Source organism: Mesoplodon bidens (genome assembly GCF_964165515.1).
Source record: "Mesoplodon bidens genome assembly, chromosome: 9".
In the NCBI taxonomy this organism is placed as follows: domain Eukaryota; kingdom Metazoa; phylum Chordata; class Mammalia; order Artiodactyla; family Ziphiidae; genus Mesoplodon; species Mesoplodon bidens.
The window spans coordinates 26329832-26345552 of NC_138166.1; the positions used below are offsets into that span (position 1 = coordinate 26329832).

Here is a 15721-nt window from a genome sequence, read left to right on the forward strand (position 1 = left end):
TGACATACCATTATGTCATGAGAAGCACTTTATAAAGTAAGCACATTGAAATAATAGCAGCTAACATTTACGAAATGCTACTTTTTCACAGGCAGAGTTCTAAGTGCTTTTCATGTGTTACATTATTTAATCCTCAAAGCAACTCTATGTGTCCAGTATTATTTATTATCCTATTTTATAGCTGATAAGAACTGAAGCTCAGAGGAATTCAGGCACGTTGGCAAGGTTGCATAGTTATTAATTCATAGGACCAGGTTTCAAACACAGGGAAACTAATTTCTTGCTCTGAAACATGAGCTATATGAACTCAATTGATTAGGCCCATCATAAAATTTCTTAATTGCATATTTTATTAGCTGAAGTGTCTAGTTTGTCTTATTTTACAGTCAAAAACTGTACATTTCAAATTAAATGTTTTATATATATAACATAAATTATTTATAGTGTGTGTATATATACACATATCGAAAATGAGGACAGCTTTAGAGTTGCCTAGGGAAATATTGAATGGTATATCCTAAGACTAAGAGAGTGCTATGGAACAACTAGGGATAATTATTATTAAAATTTACTTTTGCTCAGATACACTCATATATAACCCCAATTAGTCCGGAAAAATCTAGATGTTCACTTTACTAGGTTATCTTAATCTTACTAATAAGTTTGAATCTCTAGTTCTCTCAAGACTCAAGGTCTGTGTCCTTTAGGGTTAACGAGGGTAAACACACTTTTCTCCTGATCCTGCCTCTACCAGCACTGGTTGACCTGTGTAAATGCCAATGAGATCCCTTTGCAACCTTTTCACACTTGAATTTCCTGACACGCGAGATGGCCACATAAAGCTCTTCCTTCAAGAACCCTAGTTTGATAGCTACCATGTACTGACCATCTTGGGCATGATGTCAATGGGCTGTGTTCCCACTTTACACAATTGAAAACTCCACAGTTCTCATCTCCATATCAAAACCGGTGGATTTACAAGTTGAAGGTGGCCAGGTAAGCAGAGGGATTCTTGAATGTGAGCAGAAATCCAGGCTGAGAAATAAGTGGAGTTCCTTTCCCTTTCCTACCATGTCTGTTAAACACACTGCAATCCCTCATGGGAAGACTGCAATAATGACATTATTTTAAGACAATTAAGCCATATGTAATAATCAGAGAAGTTTTTTAATAAGGGAAAATAAAAAGTCAATTAATCAAGATGGAACACGGTGCTTATCAAACAAAAATCTAGGGACTTCCCTGGTGGTCCAGTGGTTAAGAATTTGCCTTCCAATGCAGGAGGCATGGGTTCGATCCCTGGTCGGGGAACTAAGATCCCACATGCCGTGGGGTGCGGCCAAAAACTTAAAAAAAAAAATCTAAACCTTTATTTCCTTAAAGTTTTGACTAATTTCTTTTTTCTTTTTCATTATTGGACAATCATTTTCTCATAGGTAGATATGATTTTAAGGCTGGCAGAAAAAGGTATTTAAAATTCAATTACCCTCTTCTAAACCAGAAGAAAAAAAAGTTCTCTGAGTTTCTCTGTAAAAAAAAAAAATTGAGAAAGAAGAATGGAATATAATGGCTTGTTTGTTCTTAACTTTCACAGAATTATCTAAAGTACTGAAGGTCTTCATTTCTTTTGTTTTTTTCTTGATTGGAAAAAATACATATAAATTTCTTTATTGAAAAAATATATAATGAGTCCAATAAAGATATGTGTGTGTGTGTGTGTGTGTGTGTGTGTGTGTGTGTGTGTGTGTGTGTAGTTTTTTCAAAATTACTCCTCTGAGGATGTTGCCTTTAATTTAGAAAGAAGCACAGAGCATATCCCATTTTATAAGCTCTGTTTCTCTGTGTGCAATAGTGCATTTATGGGCTGTCACTTGATTGTCCTCTGTGCTCCCTGAAGTCTGACACTATGGCTGTGTTCTCAATTCCAACAGAGTCTGGAGCAGTCTGTGCTAAATAAATGGTTTTTGGATGGATCTTTAAAACATGTTTGTACTTCTCTTTTTCCTTTAAAATCTATTTAAATAAAATGGTTTGGCCTTCAAATTGTAAATACGATACCTGAATCTGCTTTACATTCTTTCCAGAAGAAATAGTTTGAGATGCTAACAAAGGTGTTTAGAGAAAGTCCAGCCAGGAATTAGGCTTCCAGCTATCATGATAGTAAAAATCAGCTTCAGTCATGGCAAAATCTCATTAGTGGGAAAAAAATCTGTACTTTGTCCAACAGTGTAATGAGAGAAAACCACAACGAAAGCCTTCAGATATACTCATTTCCATTTCTTAATTATCCGGGGACAAGTTTTGAGTTCATGGACTCTTCAGGCTATTTCCTTGTCTTTCTTTCACCTCATCTCGGCTGACATTTGGGCTGTCAGAGCTTATGAGTATCTTGATTAAAGGATGGCAAGAGGAAATGAAAGGAGACAAGAAAACTGGACCAGTGAAATTCTTTTAGTTAACAGGACATTTAAAAAAAATTTTAAGAATGAAGGATGTATTACACTTATTATTGAAGAAAAGTTGTTTGATTTTCTATATAGTGTTGTTAAATAATTTGGTCTAATGCAGTAGCCCAAGCATTCTGCATTTCTTTTTTTGTAGGGATAACAGACCATTGGCTACATGAAGTTTATTATACATATTTCTAGCAATAATAGCAACTGCCATTTATTGAGAGCTTATTACGTGCCAGACATTATGCTTATCATTTTTGGTGCATTCTCCCTGTGTTTCACAAAAACACTGGGAGGGGGGCTATTATGATTCCTAGGTGGAAGAGGAAATAGTTTTAGAGAAACCCCACAACTTCTAAGTGGCAGGGCTGAAATTCAAATCCAAGTTCTTAAGGACTTCGCTCATTGGCCTCGTCAGCCTAACTTACAGTGTCAGTACCTCATCAGTATAATTCCTTTCCACATTGACAATTCTCGAAGAGATGATGAAAGTGATTTCAAGATGAAAGATATGATGAGAAAGTGACTCTAGATCTTCTAAATTGTACTCTAATACATCACAGATTATTTCGATCATTATTTACATTTACAGAAAACATGTTCTCTTCTAAGTTAAATATAGACAATCATTGTCATTCTGACAATTTCCCCCTGGTTTCTCTGGACAAAAGAGAGGAAGCTTCTGAATAAAGTGACTGACAATGTTTGTTCTAAAATGACACTATCTCTTTGAAACAAAACTCATTTCGCGTATCAGTCTGAGAGATCTGAAGATGAGAGAGCCAGTCATAACAAGCAACCTTTCTCAGTATCAAATTTTACTGGTTGCCATAATTATGTGATTGCAAAGAAACAGGACGTTTCCGGGCACCAGAAAGGTTGTAGTGACTAACACTATTCTTTGAGATATTTAAATATTTAAGCCTTTACAAATCAGAAACTGCCTCTTTTGGGCAACAGCTTGTCAGGTTTAGTAAAGATGCTGAATTTTAATGTCACAGACAAAAATCCTGTACCACTAATATTCTGGGTGGGACTAAAATTCCCATCACCCTGTTGCTACAGATGGTACAAGATTCACCTCCCCAATTAAATAACACATTTAATTTATAATGCAATAAGATGTACAAAAAAATGCTTTTGGCTATGTGTTAAGAAATATCCTTAGCTGACAATGTAATGATGCAACATGCTCTAGCAGAAAACAGACAAACCAAGGAGGTTGCTCTTATGCTGTTGCTAACACCCTAGAGCAGGCAGATTATGGCATCCTATATTACACAGCAATAATTTTGTGGTACAGAAGGTATAAAGGCATGAAAATGTTTCAATATCACGTCTAAGTGAGGGTAAAAGACCAGACAGCTATCATCTTTAAGATGACATACACACCTAGTACTGGTCATCCAGAAGATCAGTTAATTCCTTTTGAAAAATGACTAGATTTTTTTGTTTGGTTGTCATAGAAGACTCAGAAGAATCTGAGCCATAATTTTTGCAAGAGAAGCTAAATGAATTTTAGCAGACAAATTATAAATGAAAACTTTAGTTATATCTAATTTCAAAGTGACAGTTCCTTATTCATACCTTTCTATGTTTTTACTCTTTTCTACTTTTCTGGGCTCCAAGGCACATACCTGCTACACATATTTAGTAATGTTGTGGTCAGAATAGTCTGCTATTAGCCTAATTCAACTGATACCAACATGTAGAAAAATAAAAATTATAGCCGAAGTTGAACTGCAGGTGAATGTACTTAAAAGGCAAACAAGAGAACTCTAGACATTTCATTGAAGTGTGACACTGAAAGAGAACCAACTCTACCTTGCATTCTGGACAACCATGACTTGACTGCATTGATTCCAAGAGCGAGAATGAAGGATACAGCAGGAAAGTAGGAAAGACAGGAAGAAAAAAGTTAGGAACAGAAATAAGGAAGAAAATGTGAGAATAAAATCTAGAGGGGCTATGCCATAATATATTAACAACATGAGGCAGAAAATAATCTTAGAACTAAAGTGAAAATAATACCTCACAAGTGTAGTAAATTCCAAGGTCTTGGCCACTATAATAATTAGGAGTAATTTAATGAAAGGGCTAGGAATTGAATACGAGTAGCACATTAGCCTGCTTTTTGGTCAAATCCCACCCAAAAGGCATGTTTTGTTTGACAAATGGCATGGGGATAGCTTTAGGTGGGACCTCACTCTTCATTTCACTATAGTTGTGACCCTTTCTCTGTTACCTACTCCAGAATGGACTGACATATTCATGCCACCTGCCTGACCTTTCCAGTTATTCAAGTTTGCAATAGTCTAATTGAAACATATCCTGTAACAAATAAAGGATAACCACTCTCTTATAGTATAAAAGGTGATACTCCAGGATATTAAAGAAGATAGAAAATAAAAGACAGTGCTTTAATTTCATTCATTCATTAGCAAATGCTGATTGGAGATATACCCTTGGCAGTCATTTCCTCAAGAGGAAATACTGTCATTAAATAATAATAATAATACTGTCATTAAATAACACTGAAGGTCTAATGACCCAAATCAAAGGCAGAATGAAGTTGTCAGTTTGTTATATTCATGTTAAAAAAAATAGTGGTGGGATGAGGGATCAATAAGGAGTATGAGATTAGTAGATACAAACTACTACATATAAAATAGATAAACAACAAGGTCATACTGTGTAGCACAGGAAACTATATTCAATATCTTGTAATAAACTATAATGGAAAAGAATATGAAAAAGTATATACATATATATGTATAACTGAATCACTGCTGTATACTACAAACTAATGCAACATTATAAATCAACTATACTTCAAAAAAGTAGACAAATTACAGTTATAACTATTACATAAAGATATAAACTAACATAAAATAAAAGCTTCCCTTTCCTGTTCTATATGGCTAGTTGGTAATGTCTGAATTAAATTCATTTCAGCCTGCAGAATTCTCTTTAATATTTCTCGAAGGGCAACTCAGCTGGGAAAAAAACTGTTTCTCAGATTTGTTTTTCTGGCAATGTCTTATTTATTTATTTAACATCTTTACTGGAGTATAATTGCTTTACATTGTTGTGTTAGTTTCTGCTGTATGACAAAGTGAATCAGCTATAGGCACATTTCTATCCCCATATCCCCTCCCACTCGTATCTCCCTCCCACCCTCCCTATCCCACCCCTGTAGCTGGTCACAAGCACCAAGCTGATCTCCCTGGGCTATACGGCTGCTTCCCCTTAGCTATCTATTTTACATTTGGTAGTGTATATACTACTCTCTCACTTCGTCCCAACTTACCCTTCCCCCTCCCCGTGTCCTTAAGTCCATTCTCTACATCTGTGTCTTTATTCCTGTCCTGCCCCTAGGTTCTTCAGAATCATTTTTTTTTTTTAGATTCCATATATATGTGTTAGCATACAGTATTTGTTTTCCTCTTTCTGACTTACTTCACTCTGTATGACAGACTCTAGGTCCATCCACCTCACTACAAATAACTCAATCTCGTTTCTTTTTATGGCTGAGTAATATTCCGTTGTATACATGTGCCACATATTCTTTATCCATTCATCTGTCTATGGACACTTAGGTTGCTTCCATGTCCTGGCTCTTGTAAATAGTGCTGCAATGAATCTTGTGGTGCATGACTCTTTTTGAGTTATGGCTTTCTCAGGGTATATGCCCAGGAGTGGGATTGATGGGTCATATGGTAGTTCTATTTTTAGTTTTTTAAGGAACGTCCACACCGTTCTCCATGGTAGCTGTATCAATTTGCATTCCCCCGAACAGTGTAGGAGGGTTCCCTTTTCTCCATGCCCCCTCCAGCATTTATTGTTTGTAGATTTTTTGATGATGGCCATTCTGACCAGTGTGAGGTGATACCTCATTGTAGTTTTGATTTGCATTTCTCTAATGATTAGTGATGTTGAGCATTCTTTCATGTGTTTGTTAGCAATCTGTATATCTTCTTTGGAGAAATGTCTACTTAGGTCTTCTGTCCATTTTTGGTTTGGGTTGTTTTTTTTTTTTTTTTGATATTGAGCTGCATGAGCTGCTTGTATCATTTGGAGATTAATCCGTTGTCAGCTGCTTCGTTTGAAAATATTTTCTCCCATTCTGAGGGTTGTCTTTTGGTCTTGTTTATGGTTTCCTTTGCTGTGCAAAAGCTTTGACGTTTCATTAGGTCCCATTTGTATATCTTTGTTTTTATTTCCATTTCTCTAGGAGGTGGGTCCAAAAGGATCTTGCTGGGATTTACATCACAGAGTGTTCTGCCTATGTTTTCCTCTAAGAGTTTTATAGTGTCTGACCTTATATTTAGGTCTTTAATCCATTTTGAGTTTATTTTTGTATATGGTGTTAGGGAATGTTCTAATTTTATTCTTTTACATGTAGCTGTCCAGTTTTGCCAGCACCACTTATTGAAGAGGCTGTCTTTTTTCCATTGTATATTCTTGCCTCCTTATCAAAGATAACGTGACAATATGTGCGTGGGTTTATCTCTGGGCTTTCTGTCCTGTTCCACTGAACGATATTTCTGTTTTTGTGACAGAAATATATTGTCTTGATGACTGTAGCTTTGTAGTATAGTCTGAAGTCAGTGACCCTGATTCCGCCAGCTCCATTTTTCTTTCTCAGGATTGCTTTGCCTATTCGGGGTCTTTTGTGTTTCCATACAAATTGTGAAATTTTTTGTTCTAGTTCTGTGAAAAATGCCATTGGTAGTTTGACAGGGATTGCACTGAATCTGTAGATTGCTTCGGGTACAATAGTCATTTTCACAATGTTGATTCTTCCAATCCAAGAACATGGTATATCTCTCCATCTGTTTGTATCATCTTTAATTTCTTTCATCAGTGTCTTTTAGTTTTCTGACTACAGGTCTTTTGTCTCCTTAGGTAGGTTTATTCCTAGATATTTAATTTTTTTTGCTGCAGTGGTAAATAGGAGTGTTTCCTTAAATTCTTTCATATTTTTCATCATTAGTGTATAGGATTGCAAGAGTTTTCTGTGCATTAACTTTGTATCCTGCAACTTTACCAAATTCACTGGTTAGCTCTAGTAGTTTTCTGGTAGCATCTTTAGGATTCCCTATGTATAGTATCATGTCATCTGCAAACAGTGACAGTTTTACTTCTTCTTTTCCGATTTGGATTCCTTTTATTTCTTTTTCTTCTCTGATTGCTGTGGCTAAAAATTCCAAAACTATGTTGAATAATAGTGGTGAGAGTGGGCAACCTTGCCTTGTTCCTGATCTTAGAGGAAATGGTTTCAATTTTTCACCACTGAGAACAATGTTGGCTGTGGGTTTATCATATATGGCCTTTATTATGTTGAGGTATTTTCCTCTCTGCCTACTTTCTGGTGAGTTTTTGTCATAAATTTGTGTTGAATTTTGTCAAAAGCTTTTTCTGCATCTATTGAGATTATCATATGTTTTTTTTTCCTACAACTGGTTAATATGGTGTATCACATTGACTGATTTGCGTATATTGAAGCATCCTTGCATTCCTGGGATAAACCCCACTTGATCATGGTGTACGATCCTTTTAATGTGCTGTTGGATTCTGTTTGATAGTATTTTGTTGAGGATTTTTGAATCTATATTCATCAGTGATATTGGCCTATAGTTTTCTTTTTCTGTGCCATCTTTGTCTGGTTTTGGTATCAGGGTGATGTTGGCCTCATAGAATGAGTTTGGGAGTGTTCCTACCTCTGCTATATTTTGGAAGAGTTTGAGAAGGATAGGTGTTAGCTCTTCTGTAAATGTTTGATAGAATTCGCCTGTGAAGCCATCTGGTCCTGGGCTTTTGTTTGTTGGAAGATTTTTAATCACAGTTTCAATTTCAGTCCTTGTGATTGGTCTGTTCATATTTTCTACTTCTTCCTGGTTCAGACTCAGAAGGCTGTGCTTTTCTAAGAATTTGTCCATCTCTTCCAGGTTGTCCATTTTATTGACATATAGTTGCTTGTAGTAATCTCTCATAATCCTTTGTATTTTTGCAGTGTGAGTTGTTACTCCTCCTTTTTCATTTCTAATTCTGTGGATTGAGTCTTCTCCCTTTTTTTCTTGATGAGTTTGGCTAAAGGTTTATTAATTTCTTTTATCTTCTCAACGAGCCAGCTTTTAGTTTTACTGATCCTTGCTATTGTTTCCTTCATTTCTTTTTCATTTATTTCTGATTTCATCTTTATGATTTCTTTTCTTCTGCTAACTTTGGCAGCTTTTTGTTCTTCTTTCTCTAATTGCTTTAGGTGTAAGGTTAGGCGGTTTATTTTAGATGTTTCTTGAGGTAGGATTGTATTACTATGAACTTCCCTCTTAGAACTGCTTTTGCTGCATCCCATAGGTTTTGGGTCATCGTGTTTTCATTGTCATTTGTTTCTAGGCATTTTTGGACTTCCTCTTTGATTTCTTCAGTGATCGCTTGGTTATTTAGTAGCATACAGCATAGCCTCCATATGTTTGTATTTTTTTAGTTTTTTCCCTGTAATAGATTTCTAATTTCATAGCGTTGTGGTCAAAAAAGATACTTGCTATGATTTCAATTTTCTTAAATTTACCAAAGCTTGTTTTATGACCCAAGATACGATCTATCCTGGAGAATGTTCCATGAGCACTAGAGAACAAAGTGTATTCTGTTGTTTCAGGATGGAATGTCCTATAAATATCAATTAAATCCATCTTTTTTAATGTGTCATTTAAAGCTTGTGTTTCCTTATTCATTTTCCTTTTGGATGATCTGTCCATTGGTGAAAGTGGGGTGTTAAAGTCTCCTACTATTGTTGTGTTACTGTCGATTTCCCCTTTTAAGGCTGTTAGCATTTGCCTTATGTATTGAGGTGCTCCTATGTTGGGTGCATAAATATAAATAAATAAATAAAAGGGAGAAAAAAAGAAAGAAAATAAATAAAATTATTAAAATAAAAAAATAAATACATAATAAAAAAAGAAGAGAGCAACCAACCCAATAAACAAATCCACCAATGATAACAAGCACTAATAACTAAACTAAGATAAACATAAAAATCAGAAACTGGTCAGTTGCATACAGCAAACCCCAAGTCTACAGTTGCTCCCAAAGTCCACTGCCTCAACTTTGGGATGACTCATTGTCTATTCAGGTATTCCACAGATGCCGGGTACATCAAGTTGACTGTGGAGATTTAATTCGCTCCTCCTGAGGCTGCGTGGAGACATTTCCCTTTTTCTTCTCTGTTTGCACAGCTCCTGGTGTTCTGATTTGGATTTGGCCCCGTCTCTGCATGTAGGTCTCCCTCTGGAGCCTGTTCTTTTGGGAAGTCTGAAGTCTTCTGCCAGCATTCAGTAGGTGTTCTGTAGGAGTTGTTCCACATGTAGATGTATTTTTGATGTACCTGTGGGGAGGAAGGTGATCTCCACATCTTACTTCTCTAGCATCTTGAAGGTCCTCTCCAATGTCTTATTTATTTAAAAAAAAAAAGTCTTTATTTTTGAAGGAAAGTTTTGCTGGATACAGAATTCTTGTGGACCATCTTTTTCCTTTAGTACACTGACTATGTCATCTCCCTACCTTCTGGGCTCCATGGTTTCTGACTGGCAATGAGTTTTTAATCTTATAGAGGATCTCTTGGATATGATGAGCCACTTCTCTTGCTTCTTTCAAGATTCTCTCTGTGGATTTTGATAGTATGATTACAAAGAGACCAAGTATAAATTTTTTCTTTTTATCCTGATTGGATTTTGTTAAGCTTCTTGGCTGTGCAGATATCTTCCAACAAGTGTGAGAAATCTTTTGCCATTATTTCTTCAGAAATGTTTTCTGCCCTTTCCTCTTTCTCTCCTCTTGGAACTGCCTCTCTGTGTATGTTCGTATATTTTATGATATCCCAGGTTTCTAAAGCATTGTTCCTTTTTCTTCATTCTTTTTTCTTTCTGTACCTTAAAGTAAACAATCTCAATTGACCTGTCTTCATGATTGCTAATTGTGTCTTCTGACTAAATATATTGTTTATCTCATTATGAAGACAGTAGATCCTAAGACTTCTCACCATAAGGAGATTTTTTTTCCTGTCATTTTATTTTACCTGTATGAGGTGATAGATGCTAACTAAAGCTTTATTTTATAATTTTAAAACACCCATTTGAAAATATGCAAATGAATAATAATATATCAAGACAGTTAATGAACATTTAACATATTGAATAATACACATGTCTTATAAAAGAGTAACTGATGAGTCCTTGAACACTGGTTTCACCAATATATTTTGAAAAGTAAACTAATTCTTTAAATCTTCCACAAATAATTCCTGAAATGATTTTACTGTCTACCTGATTGGTCATAGCACAAGTGCTTTCCCGAATTGAAATACTGATGTGTTCTCATCCAGGCATGTTTTGCTACTATCGTGGCTCTCCTAAAACCCATTAAGGCTTAATTACAAATTTTTAATTCCACCTTACTTACTAATTGGAAATAAATAAATATGACATGTAGATAAAACTAAGGAAAAGATATTAAACTCTTTAAATTAGAGACCAGAAGACACTATCACTATTTTTTAAACCATAGGGCAATATTTACAATACTAAGAATATAGTACTTCTTTACTTACCCTCGCCCTGGAAGAAGGTACACTTTAACAAAGGGGTCTGAGTAACCATTGTTGTCTCGAGCGACAAGGTTTCTTGCTTGGAGAATATGTATTATGAGATTTCCAAGATCATAGTTGATTTGAAGCTTAAAGGGACAGCAAATATTCCATGAACATTATCTTTTTTGTTTTAAAAAACATATAATACATTATTATTCAGCATTTTACCAGTATTTTAAAAAAGTTCTCATAAGAAGCATCAACTGCTACTTTCATTTTATTTGAAACTGAACAGACCAGTTAATGTCTAATTTAATTGGGAACTCCCAGGCACACATTAATTACTAGTAAATGTGCTGCTCATTCTTTCCACGGTGAAAGTCCTGGCCTGTCAAAAATTCATTTAGGATAATCACACAGTGAATGCTGGCTCCATTTTTAAACTAAATTTCTACTCTTAGGAAAATCAGAAATGTTACCATTCATAAATACAATTGCCAGAATTTTGAAAATAAATTAATTGATGAATTTATTAGAAAATATCTTTTGCATTTCATCAAGTAATTAGCAGTGGGTGGAATCATTATTTAAAGACAAAGATGTTAGTACTGAATTGTAAGAATATTTAAGAATGTGTAGATTTTATCCCTTCCTATATTAAATTATCTGATAAACCTATAGCTATTCTTTCTGTGTGTGCTTTCTTAATAGTGAGGCTAAGATAATGAAATATTGTTCTTTAATTTTAGAAGCTGAAGAGAAAAGAAGAGGCAATGTCTCATAGACGCTTAATGGCTGTTGTAAAATTGTCATTGAATAGTAAAAGACTTATAGTTCAAATTAATATTTGAGAAGCCTGCACAATTCAAAATAATCAAATTAACTAATTTTTCACCGTCAAAAATGAAAGATTCTTTTGGCATCATTTAGAATAAGACAATTCTGTTTGTTGCTGTTTCTGTTTATCAAATAACAGAAGGGAAGGGATCTATATTTTGAAAAAGAAAATCCATAAATAAAAAATGAATGTATTTTTTATAATCATACAAACAGATATGCTGTTGACAATGGAATAATTTAGATGAGATAGTCTTCATGTTAATAATTAAAATAATTTCCTAATTTCAGAATAATTTTGATCTGGTTATGTTTTGTGGCAGAAAATGAATCTTTGCTTTCCTCAGTACAGAAAGGCCCAGAGTCTCTCTGACCATCGTGGAAGCAATATGAAAAATGAAACAAAGGGCCGTGAAGGAAGAGGAGAAATGAAAAGTTTAGAACTGCAGTAACTGTGCTCTAATGGAGTACTGAAATAGAAGAATTACTCTGCAATTAATTTCACTGAGGTTTATAATGGCTTCCAAATCTTTAAGGAGAAATTCTTCTCCATTTTCTCCTTTCTCTGCTAGCCTGAAAGTCCACTTTTAACTTGTAAGGCAGTAAAATCATTTCTTATTGAAACTGAGATTTGCAGGCTACCCTAAGAGAGTGCTTTCCAAAATGTACTCTGTAAACTTGGTGCCTTAGAGAACACTTAGAGTTGCTTGGAGGTTACATCTGAGAGAGAATGAGATGCCCCCAGTAACCCTCATCCAGAGATATGCCATGCTGGCAATTCACTGTTTGGGTATTTACATAAGGTTTCATTAAAAGACAAAAGATAAAATGTAAAAAATTGAAATCACTGTCATAAGAAAATATCCAAAAAAAAAAAGGAAAAGAAAAGAAAATAACCTGGGTGTTAAGAAGGAAAATTATTAGAGTAAATTTCCACTATTGAATTAAATATTACTACTGAAGGGAAAGGAAAATAAAATAAGGACAAAAAAACCCAACAAGCCAAAAAGAAATAGCATATATTGGCCCATGAGCAAGAAGTTTAAAAAAATGAGCAGAAAGAAGGAGATATTATGAATGAGAACACCTAGCATTTTCTGTGCTGCATGTGAAATGAAGAAAGATCAGGTCTGTTTTTCTAGAAGTGGGAAATAGCAGCGATACAGCAAGATCAAGAACACACAGGTGATCCCGACTCCATCCTGCTGGGTCCTTCTTAGTAAGGTGCCCATGTTCTGCACTCTTTCTCCATTTCCACTCTCATACTGCACTTCTGCTTGAATCAGGGTGTACCTAGGTTAACACTTAATTGATTTCTTTGTCTTTGTGTCCTATCCTTCATAATACTTTCTAGAGGCCAAGGCTCTATGAATTTTCTATCACATATTGCTTTGAATTAGCCTCTCCCTCACTCAAAAATATTTATTTCCTGATCACTCTATTATGTCGTGGCTAACATCCCTTGGCTTCTGTTCCAGGTTCTTTTAATTTAGTCTCAACTTACCTCTATAGTAACATTTTCCTGCAGCAAAGCAGATCTGTTCCTTTCACTACCCTCTGGCAGAAGAATCTTTCCTTGTACCATTTCTTCCAGGAAAACACTCCCCCTTTCTCTATGCTTACCCTCAAATTAGTTCAAATCTGTTACACTTTGTGAAAATGTACTGTAGATGCAACTAAGACTCACTGTTCTCTTTCCCTTATCTGAAATGTACTATCTTCAAATAGTTATTATTTGGTATTGTGTTAATTCTTTCTTCATGATATTTATTATCTACACTAAATTACTTTTTGGTACCATCTAAAGTACAGTTTTTCTAACATTTTTGACTTTGTCCATGTACAATGCAATATAAACACAGAAACACACATACAGAACTAAAAAAGATAGTGATTTATACTATTTTCTTCTATTTTCCTGGTCAAAATCCTCTAAATTGATTTGATAAATTACAGATTGGTTATGACCCCCAGTATGAAAAACACTGCTCTAAAAGAATTGCTCAGCATTTATTTGACAATTATTGATCAGAGGAAGAAAAGAGGACAGCATTAGACTCATGAAACTCTTAAAGAGGAACCTTCAAATTTCCAGGAGAATCTGTCATGTTTGAAACATTTTCAACATGTATAAAGTAACCGAGGCATACTACATTGATACTGTTAAGGTATCAGGCAGACTTCGAAGTATAGAATTCCGCAGATATCATTAGATTTAATAAAACATGTATTTGTATTAAAATACTTTTCTGTAAAATTGTATTTTTTCATTATACATCTATATACGTTATAAAACAGGAAAGGTTCTAACAATGCTTACAATTTCAATAGACCAATGGGAAAAAGAGCCACAAAAGATGGTATAGCAATGATCTTTTAAAAACTTTCATACCTGAATTTCCCCCGTAATTGGATGAGAGACAACCTTTGTTGCATCAGTAGGCTGCAATATCAAAACATAGATTAATGGATAAAGCTTTCATAGGATTTACCATTTCAACTTCCTTCTGAATTAATTTCTGTTTGTCAGAGCACCCTGCCTGGAGAACACATTTCATCCATTTGGCTGCTTCAGATTAGGGTGTCTACTTACACTTCTCAATACATGTTTAATTTTATAAATACATAAATCCCTTTTTCATTTTGTGAAGCCTGTTTTGAGGCTATAATTTTATACCTGCAGTAATCTACGTTCAATTACCTAAGAAATGGAACAATTTTGGTTGAAAGTATTCAATTTAAATATGAACAGATTTTAAATATCTATAAGAGAATGAAAAAGGTTTTGTTTTTATTCAACTGCCTAGGAGCCCAGAAGTTATAAACGTCCATCCTTAAATTCCTTTGTTGGGTTCTCAGCCTATTCCTACTCTCTTCTAGAGTGGAACAGCCAGGCAATCACTTCTTAGTATTTCATACTCCTTTAATTAAAATTCCATCCCAGTCTATATAAGTTCTCATCTCCTTAATAATTTCCTTATGTCAGTAAAGCCTTAAAAACTGTTAGGACTGTGATCTGGTAAAGTGATTCATTCTGCTGATTAAGTGGCTAATTGCTGAATTGTTACATTTCAATAGAATGTACAAATTTGTACCAAAAAAGAGATGCTGTCCCTGACTCTAGATCTATAATGGAATTTCAGGCAACGTGGCATCACTATAGGGAAATATTTACTAAAATGGAAGCAAGCTTGCTACCCTACAAATAAGGTCCTGTCTCCCTATATATACATAATATTGGTTTTATTTTAATAATTAACCAGAAAAGGAGAAATTCATAATACTTAGGTATATATACTTGTTCTGCTACCTTTTCTTTTATAAATTTATGCTAGAAATGAGAGCAATCAAAGAAGACAGCTATATTCCAGGTCTTGTTCTGTGAAATAAGAATAAAAATAATGTAATCATTGGTAAAGTTATAGAGTAAGGGTTAAATTTTCTAAGCCATATATCCTTTATTAGTTCAGCTCTTTTATAAGAAACTACACCCTAGCTGCAAAGGATAAACTGCTAGGTAATGAACCATTATATTTACTTAATAATTATTTTACTGTTTAAATTTTAAGAAAAAGAAACTGAATCTAGACAAAGGACCACACAACTTCCTGAAACTATTTCTATCTCAATTAACGATGGGGAGTTTCCTAAAACCAGATATCCTTGCATCTCAGTTAGGAATGTTGGGGAATAACTAGAGATAAAAAGTCAAAAATAAGACCAGAAAAAAAAAAGAATAATGATAATGTATTTTGTTTTGATTTATTTTTGACAGTTGTAACTCATTTGACATATGATCGTGCAAACATAACTAGATTCAATACAGAGAATAAATGTATGGACC

General features: G+C 34.5%; 1 protein-coding gene across 1 annotated transcript in view; it reads right to left on the reverse strand.

Annotated features, from left to right (window-relative positions):
* PCLO (piccolo presynaptic cytomatrix protein) overlaps positions 1 to 15721 on the reverse strand; it is a 383857-nt gene that overhangs the window by 79520 nt on the left and 288616 nt on the right. The window contains exons 14-15 of the mRNA XM_081243593.1: positions 14270 to 14320; positions 11062 to 11186 (exon numbers count right to left, since the gene is read on the reverse strand). Of these exons, the coding sequence (XP_081099719.1) occupies positions 11062 to 11186; positions 14270 to 14320 (176 nt within the window). The remainder of the gene's footprint in view (positions 1 to 11061; positions 11187 to 14269; positions 14321 to 15721) is intronic.